Raw genomic sequence first — 18,217 nt, 5'->3', positions numbered from 1 at the left:
CCTTGAGTTTGATTTCCTGTTTTGTTTTTGTAGGGAAATGTCTTATGTCAAAGCAAGGGTATGGTGGAGGAATGGGGGGCAGCCATGGGTGCCACACTGGAATTCAATCCATGCGAGGCTGAAAAAATTGGAGACTGGACAGTGGATAAGTGAAAGTAGAATATGAGGAGCCCCCATGGGAGACCATCTATTTTTTCCTACAGTCTCATCAACCTGGCTCAGTGAGCTGCGCCTACCCCATCCCTGAGGCAAGCTGAAGTCAAAGAGGAAAAGATGGTTATGATCTCGGTGTGCATGCATACACACACACACACACACACACACACACACACACACAAGACCAGCACAGCTCTTCTGGTGCAGTCTATGCTGCTCACATTGTGTCATGGCGCCTGCGGTGCAGGGATAGGTGGTCAGAGCGAGAGAAGCTACGGTTGCAGTCTGTGCACTGGAAGGGCTTGATGCCTGTGTGCTTGCGAAAATGGCGGGTGAGCTCATCTGAACGAGCAAATTTCCAGGAGCAGCCATCCCAGGTGCATTTATAAGGCTTCTCTCCTAAAAGGGGGATATGACAAAACAAAGGGAGTCAGAGAAGAGATATTTGGATACTGGAAAGAGAACAGAGTACTTAATCTTTTATCAAGGCTTTGGTCAAAAGTTGTGACAATCACTTTGAAGAAATTTTCTCTATCCTTACAGATGTACTAAAGAAGAGCCAAAAATGGTAGAGTAGAAACCACACAGGTTCTGCCTGAAACAGGCCTTTGCTTGAATTCTGGCTCTACTATGTATTAGATGTGTGACTTTAAATAAGTCACTTCTCCCTGGTTCAATCTCTGTTACTTGAGCTTTAAAGGGGGATAAAAATACCTCATGGGATGTTTGAGACATCTTTTTTTTTTTTTTATCACAGTGAACAATAAAAAGTGGATGCAAACCCAGGTCTCTGACGCTTTCTACCATACCACATTATAGTAACTATATCCTCTCTTCTAATATATCCTAATAAATACTCATAAATAAAGCCATATACACAGACAGAATGTGATTCACTAGAATAGGCCTTCAGCTAAGGCTACAGGCCTTCTGTGTAAGGTCAGAAACTCAAGGGCATGGAATGGCGTTGGAAGAAGCTCATCAAACTTTTTGAAATAGCTCCATGCTTAGTATCCTTATGTTGCATCTGGATTGTATATGGGATATGTATGCTCCATATAGAAAGCTAAATGAAAGGGGCAACAAGGTGGCTCAGTAGGTGAAGTATCCGATTCTTGGTTTTGGCTCAGATCATCATCTCACAGTTTGTGAGTTTGACCTCAGGTTCATGAGTTCAGCACAGATTCTGTGCTGACAGCACAGAGACTGCTTGGAATTCTCTCTCCACCTTTCTCTTTTCCCCTCCCCTACTCTCTCTGTCTCTCTCCAAATAAATAAACTTAAATAATTTAAAAAGTAATATAAAAAACATTAACACCGTATGACCCCCATTATGGTGTATGGATCACACACCACATATGTATATACTCAGAATAAAGGCAGTACCAATGCACTTAAGTGTAAATTATGAGAAATGATTAACTGTGAGTGAGTGAGAAATGATTAACAGTGAGAAAATAAGGATGATAATAGTAGAAAAGTGACTTTTCCTTTTTTCCCCATATTTCTGTATTGTTTGAATGTTTTTAAAATCATGATGTACCTTATAATAAAAATTTTTTATATAGGCACAGGGAGATTGGTGGTTGGAAGATGGTGATACAGTAGGAGGACCCTAGGCCCACCTTGTCCCATGAATGCAACTGGATAACTACCAAATCATCCTAAATACCTGAGAAATCGGCCTGAAGACTGGCAGAACAAAATCACATCTAAAGATAGAGAAGAGGCCACATTGAAGAAGGTAGGAAGTGAAAAGAGAGTTTGGGAGAGAAACATATTGTGGCCGCTGTGGTGGAGAGGGAGCCACAGTTATGGAGAAGGGCAAGAGTCAGACTAACAGAAAGTGGAGCACACAGGGGAAAAAAAATCCCTATATCAATTGCTTAGAAAGAAAAAGGTACTGAATTTCATGAGTTCTCACAATGAACAGGGCTTAAAGCCTAGAGTTTTAAAGGTCAGTGGGCTTGGATGGGTTAGAGCCTGGAGGGCATAGTGGCTTCTGGAGAGAAGGCAGGCAAATAAAGAAACACACACATACACACACACACACACACACACACACACACACACACAACAATGGACATACAGCATGGAAACTTCTAACAGAGGAATGCCAGGGGCACAGAGTGGGGAGGTTATTTACTCATCTCAGAGCATATCCAAGACAGGCAGTGTTTATGAAGAACCCTTCTAGGAACAGAGGAACTGGCTGGTGTAATTTCCCTCCCTTGTCATTTAGCATAAGCACAGGGCAACCTGTGGAAACCAGCACATTGTCTGTACTCTCTACCTCACCTGCTTGTACCAAGTCCCCCCACCCCATGCTCTGGTGGAACCACTACTCCAAGTCTAGCTTGCCTCAGTCCCAGAACAGTGGCTGCCCTCCCCCAGAAGACTGCATCAAAACTCTGCTCAAATTGTGTCTCCCAACTTGGGAGTTTTGTAGAGATTCAGTTTCAGCAGCAGTGGCAAAAGGTCTCATTTCACAAACAGACCAAAGCACAACTAGTTAAAAAGCACCACATTTAGGTCATGGACCAAACACTTCCCATAACACCACAGTAGACAAGATAGCCTCTACAGATGACTGGCCTGAGGGATAAAGTCTTCAGGACAAAACAGCAGAACACAAACAGCACACAATGGAGACACTTTGGGAAGTGTGAGCAACTGGGGAACCGGAGACACTACAGAACAGGGCATTACAGGACTTCTTCATAAAGCCATTACCCTCAAGAACAGGTGACATAACTTTCTTAACACACGGAAACAGACACTTAGACAAAATGAGAAGAAAGATAAATTTATTCCAAATGAAAGAAAAGGATGAGGACACAGCCAGAGACCTAAGCAAAACCAATATAAGTAACATGCCTGAAAGATCATCTAAAGTAATGATCATAAGGATACCCACTGGGTTTGAGAAAAGAGTGGAAGACATGAGTGAGACCCTTAACATTGAAATGAGGAATACCATAACAGAGATAAAGGGGTCAATACACAAAATGACAAACACACTTGATTGAATTAACAGCAAGCTGGAAAAAGGAAAGGAACATATTAGTGAACTAGAATATAGAGTACCATTACTCTAATCAAGATGAACAGAAGAAAGAAAAAAGAATTATGCAAAATGAGAGTTAGGGAAATCAGTAACTACATCAGACATAATAACATTCATATAATAGGAGTCCCAAAAAAATAAGAGAGAGAGAAAATGGACAGAAAATTTATTTGAGGAAATAATAGTTGAAAATTTCACTAATCTGGGGAAAGAAACAGGTATCCAGATCAGGGAAGCACAGAGAACTGCCATCAAAATCAACAAAGGCAGACCCAAACCAAGACATGTAGTAATTAGGTTGGCAAAAATAAGTTATAAAGAAACATTTTTAAGGCAGCAAGACAAAAGAAGACAATAAGTGACAAGGGGAACCTATAAGGCAGAAGATTTTTTAACAGAAACTTTGCAAGTCAGAAGGGAGTGGCATGATATATTCAAACTGGTGAATGGAAAAAAATACGCAGCCAAGAACACTCTATCCAGCAAAGCTATCATTCAGAATAGAAGGAGAGATAAAGAGTTTTTCAGGCAAACAAATACTAAAGAAGTTCCTGAGCACTAAACCAGCCCTGCAATAAATATTAAAGGGGATTCTTTGAGTGGAAAAAAAAGATCAAAAGTAACAGTCTGAAGGTAGGAAACACAAAAACAATAAAAATGAATATTTTTGTAAAAAATGGGTCAACAAACTCACAAAATAAAAGGATGTAAAATATAAAAACATTTACCCAAAACATGGGGAGGAGAGGAATGAAAAATGGGTTCAAATTTAAATGACAATCAACTTAATATAGACCACTATATGCAGAAGGGGCTATACACAAACCTAATGGTGACTATATACCAAAACCACTAATAAGTTGGGGAAAAGATGACGATGGAGTAGGAGGACCCTAAGCTCACCTTGTCCCATGAACACAACCAGAGGAGCTCACAAGGGAATGCACAAGAATGAGTCCTTCCCAAAGCCACTGTCTTGGTAAAGCGGGGGGAGGGGGGGCTGAAATTCCTGAGTTCTTGCAATCAATGGAGCTTAAAACTTGTAGTTTTAAAGGATAGCAAGCTTGGATGGGATAGAGCCCAGAAGGCACTTCACAGCTCCAAGAGAGTAAGCAGGCAAACAATAACCCAGTGGGAGACAGTATGGAAACAGCAATCTGAAGAGTGTCTCAGGCACACGAAGTGAAGATAATTCACTCTTCTCAGAGTGTGTCCCTGAGTGGCACCTTTCCCAGAGACATCTCTCTGGGAAAAAGGGAGCTGGTTGGTGCCATTTCCCTCCTATTCCCCCTCAGCATAAACAGAGCCACCTGCTGGAAACAGTTCAGTGCTGACACTGGCTGCCTAATTTGCATACACCAGGCCCCACACCCCTGCACTCTAGTGGGACAGCCCTTCTCAGTCATGCTTACCTGAACCCAGTGCAGCAGACTTCTCCCTAAGACTAGCACAAACATCTGCCCACAATACATTTCCGACCAGAGAGGTCTGCATGGCCCCATTTCTGAGGAGATGGTGACAGGTCTCATTTCATAAGCACACCAGAGCATAACAAGTTAAAACTCACCACATTCAGGCCAAGGACCAAACACTTCCCACAGTAGGCCAGAAAAGTCTGTGAAGACAACTGGCCTGAAGGATAAAGCAGCCAAAACACAATAGCAGAGTGCATGCAGCAAACACCAGAGACACTCCTTGAAGTACCAGTCCCTGAGCACTACATGACCTCTTACTAAGACCATTATTTTCAGAAACAGGAGACATAAGTGGCTTTTCTAATACAAAGAATAAGGCAGAGACTTAAACAAAATGCAAAGATGGAGGAATTTATCCCAAATGAAGGAACAAGAAGAGGCCATGGGTAAAGATATAAGGGAAACAGATATAAGTAACATGCCCGATGGAGAATTAACAGCACCAATCATAAGGATACACACTGAGCTTGCGAAAAGTATACAAGACATCAGTGAGACCATTACTATAAAGATAAAAGACTTAAAAAAGAATCAATCACAGATGAAAAGTGCAATAAACAGGATTAGAAATACCCATGATGCAAGGGAGAGCAGGCTGGAAGAAGCAGAGGAGTGAATTAGAGACCTAGAAGACAAAGTAATGGAAAGCAATTAAGCTGACCAAAAGAGAGAAGGAAGAATTATGAAACATCGGAAAAGATTTAGGGAATTCAGAGGCTCCATCGCACATAATAACATCCCTATTATAAAAGTCCAAGATGAAGCACAGAAAAAAAAGGGGGGGCACAAAATTTATTTGAAGGAATTAATACCCGAAAACTTCCCTACTCTGGGGAAGGAAACAGACAACCAGATACAGGAGGCAGATAACTCCCATCAAAATCAACAAAAGCAGGTCATTAACAAGACATTTTGTAATTAAATTTGCAAAATGTGATAAAGAAAAATCTTAAAAGTAGGAAGACAAAATAATTCCTTAACATAAAAGAAAGACACATAAGGCTATCTGGAGATTTCTCAACAAAAATAGGAGCAAGGTAGAAGTGAATGGCATGGTGTACTCAAAGTGCTGAATGGGAAAAAATCTGGAGCTGAATGCCTGATTTAGCAAGGTTATCATTCAGAATAGGAGGAGAGATAAATAGTTTCCCCGAAAAATAAAAACTAAAGGAGTTCATGACCACAAAACCATCCATGCAGGAAATATTAAAGGGAACTCTTTGAGTGAAAAGGAGAGACCAAAAGTGACAAAGACCAGAAAGGATTAGAAAAAGAAAATCTTCAGAAACAATATCAAAAGATGTAACAAAATAGTACTAAATCCATATCTATCAGTAATTGATTTGAATGTAAATGGAATAAATGCTTGATCAAAAGACATAGGATGTCAGAATAAATGTTAAAAAGACCCATCTCTATGCTTCCTACAAGAGATTCATTGTAGACCTTAAGACACCTAAAGATTGAAAGTGAGGGGAAGGAGAGGCATTTTTCATACAAATGGGTGTCAAAAGAAAGAGTAGTAATACTTACATCAGACAAACTAGAATTTAAAATAAATACTAACATGAGACAAATAATGGCACTATATAATCATAAAGGGGAAATCAAGCAAGAAGATATACAATTGGAAATATTTATGCACTTGATATGGGATCACCCAAATATATAAAATAATTAATGATAAACATAAATGAACTTATTGACAATAATATAATAATTTTTAACACCCCACTTACATCAATGGACAGATCAAATAAACAGAAAATCGACAAAGAATCAATGGTTTTGAATGACACACTGGACCAGATGGACTTAACAGATATATTCAGAACATTCCTTCTTAAAACAGTAGAATACACAATCTTTTCAAGTGCACAGGGAACATTATGCAGAACAGATTATACATTAGGTCACACAATAGGCCTCAACAAATACAGAAAGATTGAAATAATACCATGGACCATTTTTTTGACTACTACTCTTATGAAACTAGAAGTAAATTACAACAAAATCTGGAAAGATAAAAAATACAAAAGGTTACACAACATACTACTATACAATGAATGGGTCAGCCAGAAAATAAAAGAAGAATAAAAAAAACACAGGGAAACACATGAAAATGACAACACAATGCTCCAAATACTGAGATGCAGCAAAAGTGGTCCCAAGAGGGAAATATATAGCAATACAGGGTTACTCCAAGAAGAAAAATCTCAAGTAAACAATCTAACCTTATACCTAAAAAAAAGTTAGAAAAAGAACAAAGCCCAAAGCCAGTAGAAGGAATGAAATAATAAAAATTAGAGCAGAAATAAACCATATAGAAAAAAAGAGATAAATAAAATGAGGATGTGGTTCTTTGAAAAAATTAATAAAATTGACAAACTCCTAGACAGAGTTATCAAGAAGAAAATGGAAAGGACACATATAAATAAAATCACAAATGAGAGAAGAGAAATAATAACCAACGCCACAGAAATACAAACCATTATAAGACAATATTATGAAAAACTACATGCCAACAAATTGGACAACTTGGAAGGGATGAATAAACTTCTGGAAACATATAAACTACCAAAACTAAAACAGGAAGAAATATAACACTTGAGCACCCCAATAACCAGCAATAAATATATAACAACATATACATTTGTTGTGAAATAAGCCAGAGAAAGACACATACTATATGATTTCATTCATATGTGGAATTTAAGAAAGGGCAAAAGGAGAAAGAGAGAGGCAAGCCAAGAAACAAACTCTTAACTACAGAGAACAAACTGATGGTTACCAGAGGGGAGGTGGGTTTGTGTGAGTAAAAGGTGTAATGGGAATTATGGAGTGCACCTGTTGTGATTAGGCTTGTGTGTTGTATATTGCTGTTGAATCACTATTTTGTACACTTGAAACCAATATAACATGGAATATTAACTATACTGCAATTTAAAATAAAATAAAATATATATTTAAAACAGTATGGTGATTGCTAGTGGCTGGTGGGGTGTATGGTGAGATGTTGATAAGTGGTACAAAGTATTAGTTTTGAAGGATATATAAGTCCTGGAGATCTAATGGAAAACCATTTGACTATAGTTAACAATGTTGTACTGTATACTTGAAGTTTGCTGAGTGTAGAACTTAGGTGTTTCCATCACCAAGAAAGTAACTGTGAGGTAAGGAATATGTTAATTAACGTGATTGTGGTGTGTATTTCACAATGTATACATATATCATATCACAAAATTGCATATATTAAATATATACAATTTTATGTTTTTCAAGTTTTTATTTAAATTCAAGTTACTTGACACACAGTTGTAATGTTAGTTCCAGGTATACAATACAGTGATTCAGCACTTCCATACAACTATTGCTCATCACAAGTGCACTCCTTAATTCCCATCACCTATTTAACATCCCCTCACCCACCTCCCTTCTTGTAACAATCACTTTGTTCTCTACAGTTAAGAGTATGTTTCTTCATTTTTTCCCTATGCTGGATTGTTTTGTTTCTTAAATTCCACATATGAGTGAAATCCTATGGTATTTGCCTTTCTCTGACTGACTTACTTTGCTTAGCATAATACTTTCTAGCTCCATCCACATCATTACAAATGGCAAGATTTCATTCTAAGACTCAGTAATATTACATTGTATATGTGTGTGAATACACACACACACACACACACACACTACATATTATTTATCCATTCAGTAGTCAGTGGACACTTGGGTTGTTTCCATAATGTGGCTCTTGTAGATAATGCTGCTATAAGATCAGGGTGCATGCATTAATTTCAGTTAGTATTTTTGTATTCATTGTGTAGATACCTAGTAGTGCAATTGCTGGGCCATAGGGTAATTCTGTTTTTAATTTTTGAAGAATCTCCATACTGTGTTCCAAAGTGGCTGCACCAGTGTGCATTCCCACCAACAGTACACAAGTGTCCTTTTTCTCCACATCCTCACCAACACATGTTGTTTCTTGTATTGTTGATTTTAGCCATTCTGTTTGGTGTAAGGTGATATGTCTCATCATGGTTTTGATTTGTATTTCCCTGATTATAAGTGATGTTGAGTATCTTTTCATGTGTCTGGTGGCCATCTGTATGTATTCTTTGGAAAAAATATTTATTCATGTATTCTGCTCATTTTTTAATTGGATTATTCCTTGCTTAGGTGATTAATTGTATAAGTTCTTTATGAATGTTGGATACTAACCCTTTATCAGATATATCATTTGCAAATATCTCCTCCCATTCTATAGGTTACCTTCTTTTTTTATTGATTTTTTTAGTTGTGCAGAAGCTTTTTATTTTGATATAGTCCTAACAGTGTATTTTTTGCTTTTGTTTCCTTGTGTTAGGAGAGATATCTAGAAATAAATTTCATTGGCCAATATCAAAGAAGTCACTGCCTGTGTTCTTCTCTAGGATTTTTATGGTTTCAGTTCTCACATTTAGGCCTTTAATCCATTTTAAATTTATTGTTTGTATGGTGTAAGAAAGTGGTCCACTTTTATTATTTTGCATGTTGCTGTCCAGTTTTCCAAACACCATTTGTTGAAGACACATTCTTGATCCCATTTAATATTCTTTCCTACCTCTTTGAGGATCAGTTGGCCATAGAGTTGTGCGTTCATTTCTGGGTCTTTTGTTCTGTTACATCTAAGTGTCCATTTTTGTGCCAGTACCATACTTTTTTGATTACTAAAGCTTTTTAATATAACTTGAAGTTCAGAATTGTGATGCATCCAACTTTTCTTTTTCAAGGGTGCTTTGGCTATTTGGGGTCTTGTGTGGTTCCATACAAATTTTAGGAATCTTTGTTCTAACTCTGAAAAAATGCTGTTTTAATTTTGACATAAATTTTATGAGATGTGTAGATTTCTTTGTGTAGTGTAATTTTTAACAATATTTGTTCTTTCAATCTATGAGCATGGAATTTATTTTCATTTATTTGTGTCATTTTCTATTTCTTTCATGAGTATTTATACTTTTCTGAATATGATTCTTTAATCTCTTTGGTTACATTTATTCCTATGTTTCTTATTGATTTTGGTGCAGTTGTAAATGTACCATTTTGTTAATTTCTCTTTCTGTTGATTCATTATTGTTGGATAAAAATGCGACAGATTTGTGTATATTGATTTTGTATCCTACAACTTTGCACAATTCAATTATCAGTTCTAGCAATTTTTGGTGGAGACTTTCAGGTTTTCTATATAGACTACCATAACATCTGCAAAGAGTGTAAGTTTTACTTCCTCCGTGCTGATTTCAATGCATTTTATTTCTTTTTGTTGCCTGATTCCTGTGGCTGGGACTTCCAGTATTATGTTAAATAACAGTGGTGTTAGTTGACAGCAGTGTCTTTTTCCTGATTGTAGAGGAAAAGCTCTGATTTTTCCATATTGAGGATAATATTAGTTGTGGGTCTTTCATAGATGTCCTTCATTATGTTGAGATATGCTCTCTCTTATCCTACCTTGCTGAGGGTTTTTATCATGAATGGATGTTGTAGTTTGTCAAATGTTTTTTTCTGCATCTATTGAAATGGTGGTATGGTTCTTATAATTTGTTTTATTAATGTGGTGTATCACATTGGTTGATTTGCAAATATCAAGCCAGCATTGTAACCCAGGAATAAATCCCACGTGATTGTGGTGAATAATTTTTAATGTATTGTTGGATTTGTCTTGCTAGTATTTTACTAAGAATTTTTGCATCTGTGTTCATTAAGGTATTCTCCTATAGTTCCCTTTTTATAATTGGTGTCTTTTTCTGGTTTGGGTAACAGGGTAATGCTTTCCTCATAAAATGAATTTGGAAGTTTTCTATCCTTTTCTATTAATTTTGGAATAGTTTATGGAAAATAGGTATTAGCTCTTCTTAAATGTTTGGTATAATTTTCCTGTGTAGCCACCTGGTCCTGGAGTTTTGTTTGTTGGCAGTCTTTGATTACTGATTCAACTATTTTTCTGGTTATTTGTCTGTTCAAGTTGTCTATTTCTTACTGTTTCAGTTTTGGCAGTTTATATGTTTTTAGGAAATCATCCATTTCTTCCAGGTTGTCCAGTTTTTTTAGCATATCATTTTTCATAAAATTATTTTATAATGGTTTGTATTTCTGTAGTGTTGGTTGTTATTTCTTCTCTCTCATTTGTGATTTTATTTAATTGGGTCCTTTCTCTTTTTAATGAGTCTGGCTAGAGGCTTATCTTTTTCATTAACTTGTAAAAGAACCAAGTCTTTATTTCATTGATCTTTTCTACTGTTTTTCTTTATTTTTAGCTTCTATATCATTTATTTCTTCTCTAATCTTACTATTTCCTTCCTTATGGTAGCTTAGGCTTTGTTTTTGTTTTTGTTTGTTTTGTTTTTGTTTTATTGTTGTTGTTCTTTTAGTAGCTCCTTTAGGTGTAAGGTTGGATTGTTTGAAATTTTTCTTGCTTCTGATATAGGCCTGTATTGCTATATACTTTCCTTTTAACACTGCTTTTGCTGCACCTTAAGGCTTTGGGACCATTGTGTTTTCACTTTCATTTGTTTCTATGTACTTTTAAGTTTATTCTTTCATTGTCTGGTTGGCCCACTTATTGCTAAGTAGCATGTTGTTTCACCTCCATGTATTTGTGTTCTCTCTATAGTTTTTTTTTATGGTTGATTTCTAGTTTCATACCATTGTCATCAGAAAAGTTGTATGGTATGGTTTACATTTTTTTTTTATTTGTTGAGGTCTGTTTGGTGTTCTAATATTGATCTATTCTGGAGAATGTTCCAAATGCACTTGAAAAGAATGTGTATTCTGTTGTTCTAGGATGGAATGTTCTGAATATATCTGGTAGTCCATCTGGTACAGTTTGTCATTAAAAGCCATTGTTTGTTGATTTTCTGTTTAGTTCTTCTGTCCATTTATGTAAGTGGGGAGTTAAAGTTCCCTACTATTCCCATAATTTGGCTATTGTTGAAAGTGCTGCCATAAACATTAGGGTACAAGTGCCCCTATGCATCAGCACTCCTGTATCCCTTGCGTAAATTTCTAGCAGTGCTATTCCTGGGTCATAGGGTAGGTCTATTTTTAATTTTGTGAGGAACCTCCACACTGCTTTCCAGAGCGGCTGCACCAATTTGCATTCCCACCAGCAGTGCAAGAGGGTTCCCGTTTCTCCACATCCTCTCCAGCATCTATAGTCTCCTGATTTGTTCATTTTAGCCTCTCTGACTGGTGTGAGGTGATGTCTCAGTGTGGTTTTGATTTGTATTTCCCTGATGAGTCTAAATGTCCATCAATTGATGAACGGATAAAGAAGTTGTGGTTTAAATATACAATAGAATACTACTTCGCAATGAGAAAGAATGAAATCTGGCCTTTTGTAGCAACGTGGAGAGAACTGGAGAGTATTATGCTAAGTGAAATAAGTCATACAGAGAAAGACAGGTAACGTATGTTTTCACTCTTATGTGAATCCTGAGAAACTTAACAGAAGACCATGGGGGAGGGGAAGGGAAAAAAGTTACAGAGAGGGAAGGAAGCAAACCATAAGAGACTCTTAAAAACTGAGAACAAACTGAGAGTTCATGGGGGGTGGGAGGAAAGGGAAAGTGGTTGATGGGCATGGAGGAGGGCACCTGTTGGGATGAGCACTGGGTGTTGTATGGAAACCAATTTGACAATAAATTTCATATTAAAAAATAAAATAAATAAATAAAGTTCCCTACTGTTATTGTATTATTATAAATAAGTTTTTTATATTTGTTATTAATTATTTTATATATCCGGGTGCTCTCATGTTCTGTGCATAAATATTTACAATGATTATATCTTCTTGTTGTATTGTCCTCTTTTTATCTTTATATATTCCCCTTTTTTGTTCCTTGTTGCAGTCTTTGTTGTACATGTAGTTAGTCTAATATAAGTATTGATACTTTGGCTTTCTTTTGACACCCATTTGCACAATAAATTTTCTTCATGCCCTCATTTTCAGTCTTAAGGTGTCTTTACTTTAGGTCTAAAATGAGTCTCTTGTTGGCAACAAATAGATGGGTCTTGTGTTTTTTTAAATCCATTCTGACACTCTTTGTATTTTCTTGGAGTGTTTAGTCCATTTAAATTCAAAATAATTATTGATAGGAGTGTATTTAGTGCCATTTTACTTATTTTGTCATTGTTTCTAGAGATTTTCTCTAATTCTTTCTTGTCTCTGTCACTTTTGGCCTCTCCTTTGCACTCAACAAGTTCCCTTAATATTTCCTGCATGCCTGTTTTAGTTGTCCTGAACTGCTTTAATTTTTGTTTGCCTGGGAAATTCTTTTTAGTGTTTTTATTTAAATTCCAGTTAGTTACCATATTTGTAATATTTTTTTTTCAGGTGTATAAAATAGTGATTCAGCGCTTACATAGAACACCTGGTGTTCATCATAACAAGTGTACTCCTTAATCCTTATCACCTATTTAAAACATATCCCTCAGATATCACCTCACACCAGTCAGAGTGGCCAAAATGAACAAATCAGGAGACTATAGATGCTGGAGAGGATGTGGAGAAACGGGAACCCTCTTGCACTGTTGGTGGGAATGCAAATTGGTGCAGCCGCTCTGGAAAGCAGTGTGGAGGTTCCTCACAAAATTAAAAATAGACCTACCCTATGACCCAGCAATAGCACTGCTAGGAATTTACCCAAGGGATACAGGAGTACTGATGCATAGGGGTACTTGTACACCAATGTTTATAGCAGCACTCTCAACAATAGCCAAATTATGGAAAGAGCTTAAATGTCCATCAACTGATGAATGGATAAAGAAATTGTGGTTTATATACACAATGGAATACTACGTGGCAATGAGAAAAAATGAAATATGGCCTTTTGTAGCAACGTGGATGGAACTGGAGAGTGTTCTGCTAAGTGAAATAAGCCATACAGAGAAAGACAGATACCATATGGTTTCACTCTTACGTGGATCCTGAGAAACGTAACAGAAACCCATGGGGGAGGGGAAGGAAAAAAAAAAAGAGGTTAGAGTGGGAGAGAGCCAAAGCATAAGAGACTGTTAAAAACTGAGAACAAACTGAGGGTTGATGGGGGGTGGGAGGGAGGGGAGGGTGGGGGATGGGTATTGAGGAGGGCACCTTTTGGGATGAGCACTGGGTTTTGTATGGAAACCAATTTGACAATAAATTTCATATATTAAAAAAATAAATAAATAAAACATATCCCTACCCACCTCACTTCTGGTAACCATTAGTTTTTTATCTATGGTTAAGGGTCTGTTTCTGGGTTTGCTTCTCATTCTTTTCCCCCCTTTTCTCATTTGTTTTGTTTCTTAAATTCTAAATCACATGCTATTTTTCTTTCTGTGACTGTGTCATTTCAGTTAGCATACACTTCTCTATCTCCATCCATGTCATTGCTAATGACAAGATTTCATTCTTTTTTTTTTAAATCACTGAGTAATATTCCAATGTGTGTGTGTGTGTGTGTGTGTGTGTATACACATATACATTCCATTTTTTTTTCTTCTCAGATATAGGGTTAGGGTTAGGTTTTATGGCCAGGGTTAGGGTTAGGGTTAGGTTTAGGGTCAGGGTAAGTGTATGTTCCTGGTATCCTATAGTTTACAAAACTATAACCCTCTAAAACCAGAGGGTTATATTTAGGGTTAAGTTTAAGGTTAGGGATAGAGGTTAGGATTTAGGTTTAGGTTTAGTTATTAGGAGTTAAGGTTAGTGTTAAGGTTTATAGCTAGGGTTATGGGGTCAGTTATTAGTGGGTTTATATTACTGAAAGAAGATGTTACTTCGATGACAGTTTATACATTGTAATTTCTTTTTTTTTCTTTTTTTAATATGAAATTTGTTGTCAAATTGGTTTCCATACAACACCCAGTGCTCATCCCAAAAGGTGCCCTCCTCAATACCCATCAACCACCCTCCCCTCCCTCCCAACCCCATCAACCCTCTGTTTTTTCTTAGTTTTTAAGAGTCTCTTATGCTTTGGCTCTCTCCCTCTCTAACCTCTTTTCTTTTTCTTTCCCTCCCCCATGGACTTCTGTTAAGTTTTTCAGGACCCACATTAAATGTGAAAACATATGGTATCTTTCTATGTATGACTTATTTTCACTTAGTATAACACTCTCCAGTTCCATCCACGTTGCTACAAAAGGCCATATTTCATTCTTTCTCATTGCCACATAGTATTCCATTTGTATATATACATTGGAATTTCAATGTGTGAAGCACCAGGCTCTTCCCTTGTACTTCTATTTCATCCATTTATAAACACACATATGTTAATGAAATAAGATGTTATTTGAATGAGGGATTATACACAGTGTAGTTTCAGTTAGATAAGGACAGGGATCTTCCTATATGCTTCTAACATATGTTTACAAACACGTATATCTTAATGAAAGAAGGTGTTACTTGAAATATACATTATATGCCACCTAGTTTCATTCAAGAAAGAATAGGTCTATTCCCACATGCTTCTACACATACATTTATAAACACATCTATATCAATGAAAGAAGTTACTTGAATGATGATTTATATACAAAGTAGTTTCAATGAGTTAAGCATATGACTATTCCCATATGCCTTTACAGGTATGTGTAGAAACTTTTAATGAAATAAGATGATACTTGAAAGACAGATTCACATAGCATGGTTTCAGAGTGTTAAGCATGCAGCTATTCCCATATGCTTCTACACATACATTTACAAACACCTGTATCTTACTCAAAGAAGACATTAGTTGAAGGATGCATTATACACATGATAATTCCAACTAGTTAAGCATACTGATACTATCATATCTTTCTACACATAACTTATATCTTAATGAAATCAGATATTACTCGACAGAAAGTTTATACACAGTGGGTTTTCCATGTGCTAAGCATGCAGCTATTCCCATAGGCTTCTTTTTTAAATTTAAATTCCAGTTAGTTAACATACAGTATAATATTAGTTTCAGGTGCATAATTCAGTTATTCAACACTTCCAAACAATGCCAAGTGCTCATCACAACAAGTGCACTCCTTAATCCCCATCACCAGTTTAACCCATATTCCCACCCACCTGCCCTCTGGTAAACATCAGTTTGCTCTCTATGGTTAAAAGTTGTTTTCTTGGTTTGCTTTTTCTATTCTTTTCTCCTATGATTATTTGTTTTGATTTTTAAATCCCACATATGAGTAAATATATATGTGGAAATATATGAGTGAAATATGTCATATTTCACTTTTCATAATACTCTTTAGCTTCATCCACATTACTGAAAAAGGCAAGATTTCATTCTTTTTGATGGCTGAGTAATATTGGATATTATATTATACATACCACATCTTCTTTATCCATTCATCAGTCAAAGGACATTTGGGCTCTTTCCATAATTTGGCTATTGTTGATAATGCTGCTATAAACATTAGGATGCATGTATCCCTTCAAATAAGTATTTGTGTATTCTTTACATAAATGCTTAGTTGTGCATTGCTGGATCATTGGGTAGTTCTATCTTTAACACTCTGAGGAAGCTCCACACTGTTTTCCAGAGTGGCTGCACCAGTTTGCATTCCCACCAACAGTGCAAGAGGATTTCCCTTTTTCCACATCCTCACCAACACCTATTATTTGCTGTGTTGTTAATTTTAGCCATTATGAAATGTGTGAGGTGATATCTCATTGTAGTTTTGATTTGTATTTCCTTGATGATCAGTGATGTTGAGCATATTTTCATATTTCCACTGGCCATCTTCTGTGTTCTTTGGAAAAATATCTATTCATGTCTTCTGGCTATATTTTATCTGGATTACTTGTGTGTTTTATGTTGACTATTTTAAGTTCTTTATATATTTTGGACAGTAACCCTGTACCAGACATGTTATTTGCAAAAATTTTATCCCATTCCATAGGTGGCCTTTTAGGTTATTTTGCTTGTTTGTTTCCTTTACTGTGAGATGCTTTTCATTTTGATGAAGTGGCAGTAATTTATTTTTGTTTTTGTTTCCCTTGTCTCATGAGGCATATCTAGTAAAAAGTTGGTATTGCCAATGTCAAAGATGTTATTACCTGTGTTCTCCTCTAGGATTTTAATGATTTCCTGTCTTACATTTATGTCTTTAATCCATTTTGACTTACTTTTTTGTATGGTGCAAGAAAGTGTTCAAATTTCATTCTTTGCATGGAGCTATTCAGTTTTTATATCAGAAACTTTTACCACTCCTATTATGATAGTATTCCTGGATGGAGTATTCTTGGCTTCAGATTTTTCCCATTTAGTACTTTGTATATACCATTCCATTCCCATCTGGCTTGCCAGGTTTCTGTTGAGAAATCCCTGGCTATTCTTATGGGTTTTCCTTGTAGGTTAAGGACCTCTTTTGTCTTGCTGCTTTTAATATTTTTTCTTTGTCACTATATTTTGCAAATTTAATTACAATATGTCTTGGGGTTAGCCTGTTCTTGTTGATTCTGGTGGGAATTCTCTGTGCCTCCTGGACCTGGATATCTGTTTCTGTCCCCAGATTAGAGATGTTTTCAGCTATTATTTCTTCAAATAAATTTTCTACTTCCATGTCTCTCTTTGCTTCTTCTGGGACTCCTATAGTACAAATATTATTACATTTGACATAGTCACTGAGTTCCTTAAGTCTATTCACATGTTGTATAATTCTTCTTCTCTTTTGTTCAGCTTCATTACTTTCCATTACTTTGTCATCTAGGTCACTAATTCATTCCTCTGCTTCTTCCATCCTGCTGTTCATTGCATCAAGCATGTTTTTAATCTCATTTATTGCACTTTTCATCTCTAATTGATTCTTTTTTTAACTCTTTGTCTCTGTCATAAGTGTCTCACTGATGGTTTGTATACTTTTCTCAAGCCCAGTGTGTATCCTTATCATTGTTGCTTTAAATCAGGCATTTTACTTATATCTGTTTCACTTAGATCTCTGGGTTTAACCTTATCTATTTCTTTATTTTGGGATAAATTCCTTTGTGTTTGAGTTTTGTCTATGTCTCTGCCTTCTTCTGTATGTTAGAAAAGCCAGTTATGTTTCCTGCTCAGGAAAGTAATGGCCTTATGAAGAGGTCACATAATGTGAGGGCTTGGCACTTCACCGAGTATCTCTGGTGTGTTTTGCATGTGTACTGTTCTTGTATTTTGTCTGCTCTATCTTTCAGGTCTGTCATCTGCTGAGGCTCTCCTTGCCTACTGTTTGTAATGTTTGGTTCCTGGCTTGAATGTGGCAAGTTTCAACTAGTTGTGCTTGGTCTGCTTGTGAAATGATATCTGTCACCATCTTTACTGGTACTGAGGCCCTACAGTACTCTCTGGTCAGATGTGGTGTGGGCATGTGTTTGTGCTAGTCTTCTGGGGGAGGGGCCTGCTGTGCAGGGACTGAGGCAAGTTTGACTGTAAAGGGCAGACCCACCTGTGTATGGGACAATGGGGCTTTGTGTATGAAAGTTAGGCAGCCAATGTCTGCACTGTGCTGCTTCCTGCAGGTGGCTTTGTGT

At 36.6% G+C, this 18,217-nt stretch overlaps 1 protein-coding gene across 1 annotated transcript in view; it reads right to left on the bottom strand.

Annotated features, from left to right (window-relative positions):
• Positions 1-373: 373 nt before the first annotated feature.
• The window catches only part of KLF8 (Kruppel like factor 8), a 78,546-nt gene continuing 60,702 nt past the window's right edge, over positions 374-18,217 (bottom strand). The window contains exon 6 of the mRNA XM_042975000.1: positions 374-555. Coding sequence (XP_042830934.1) covers positions 374-555 — 182 coding nt within the window. The remainder of the gene's footprint in view (positions 556-18,217) is intronic.

This window comes from Panthera tigris, chromosome X (assembly GCF_018350195.1).
Source record: "Panthera tigris isolate Pti1 chromosome X, P.tigris_Pti1_mat1.1, whole genome shotgun sequence".
NCBI lineage: Eukaryota > Metazoa > Chordata > Mammalia > Carnivora > Felidae > Panthera > Panthera tigris.
Note: the sequence above shows the minus strand (reverse complement) of the source record. Positions and strands in the feature narration are given on the sequence as shown.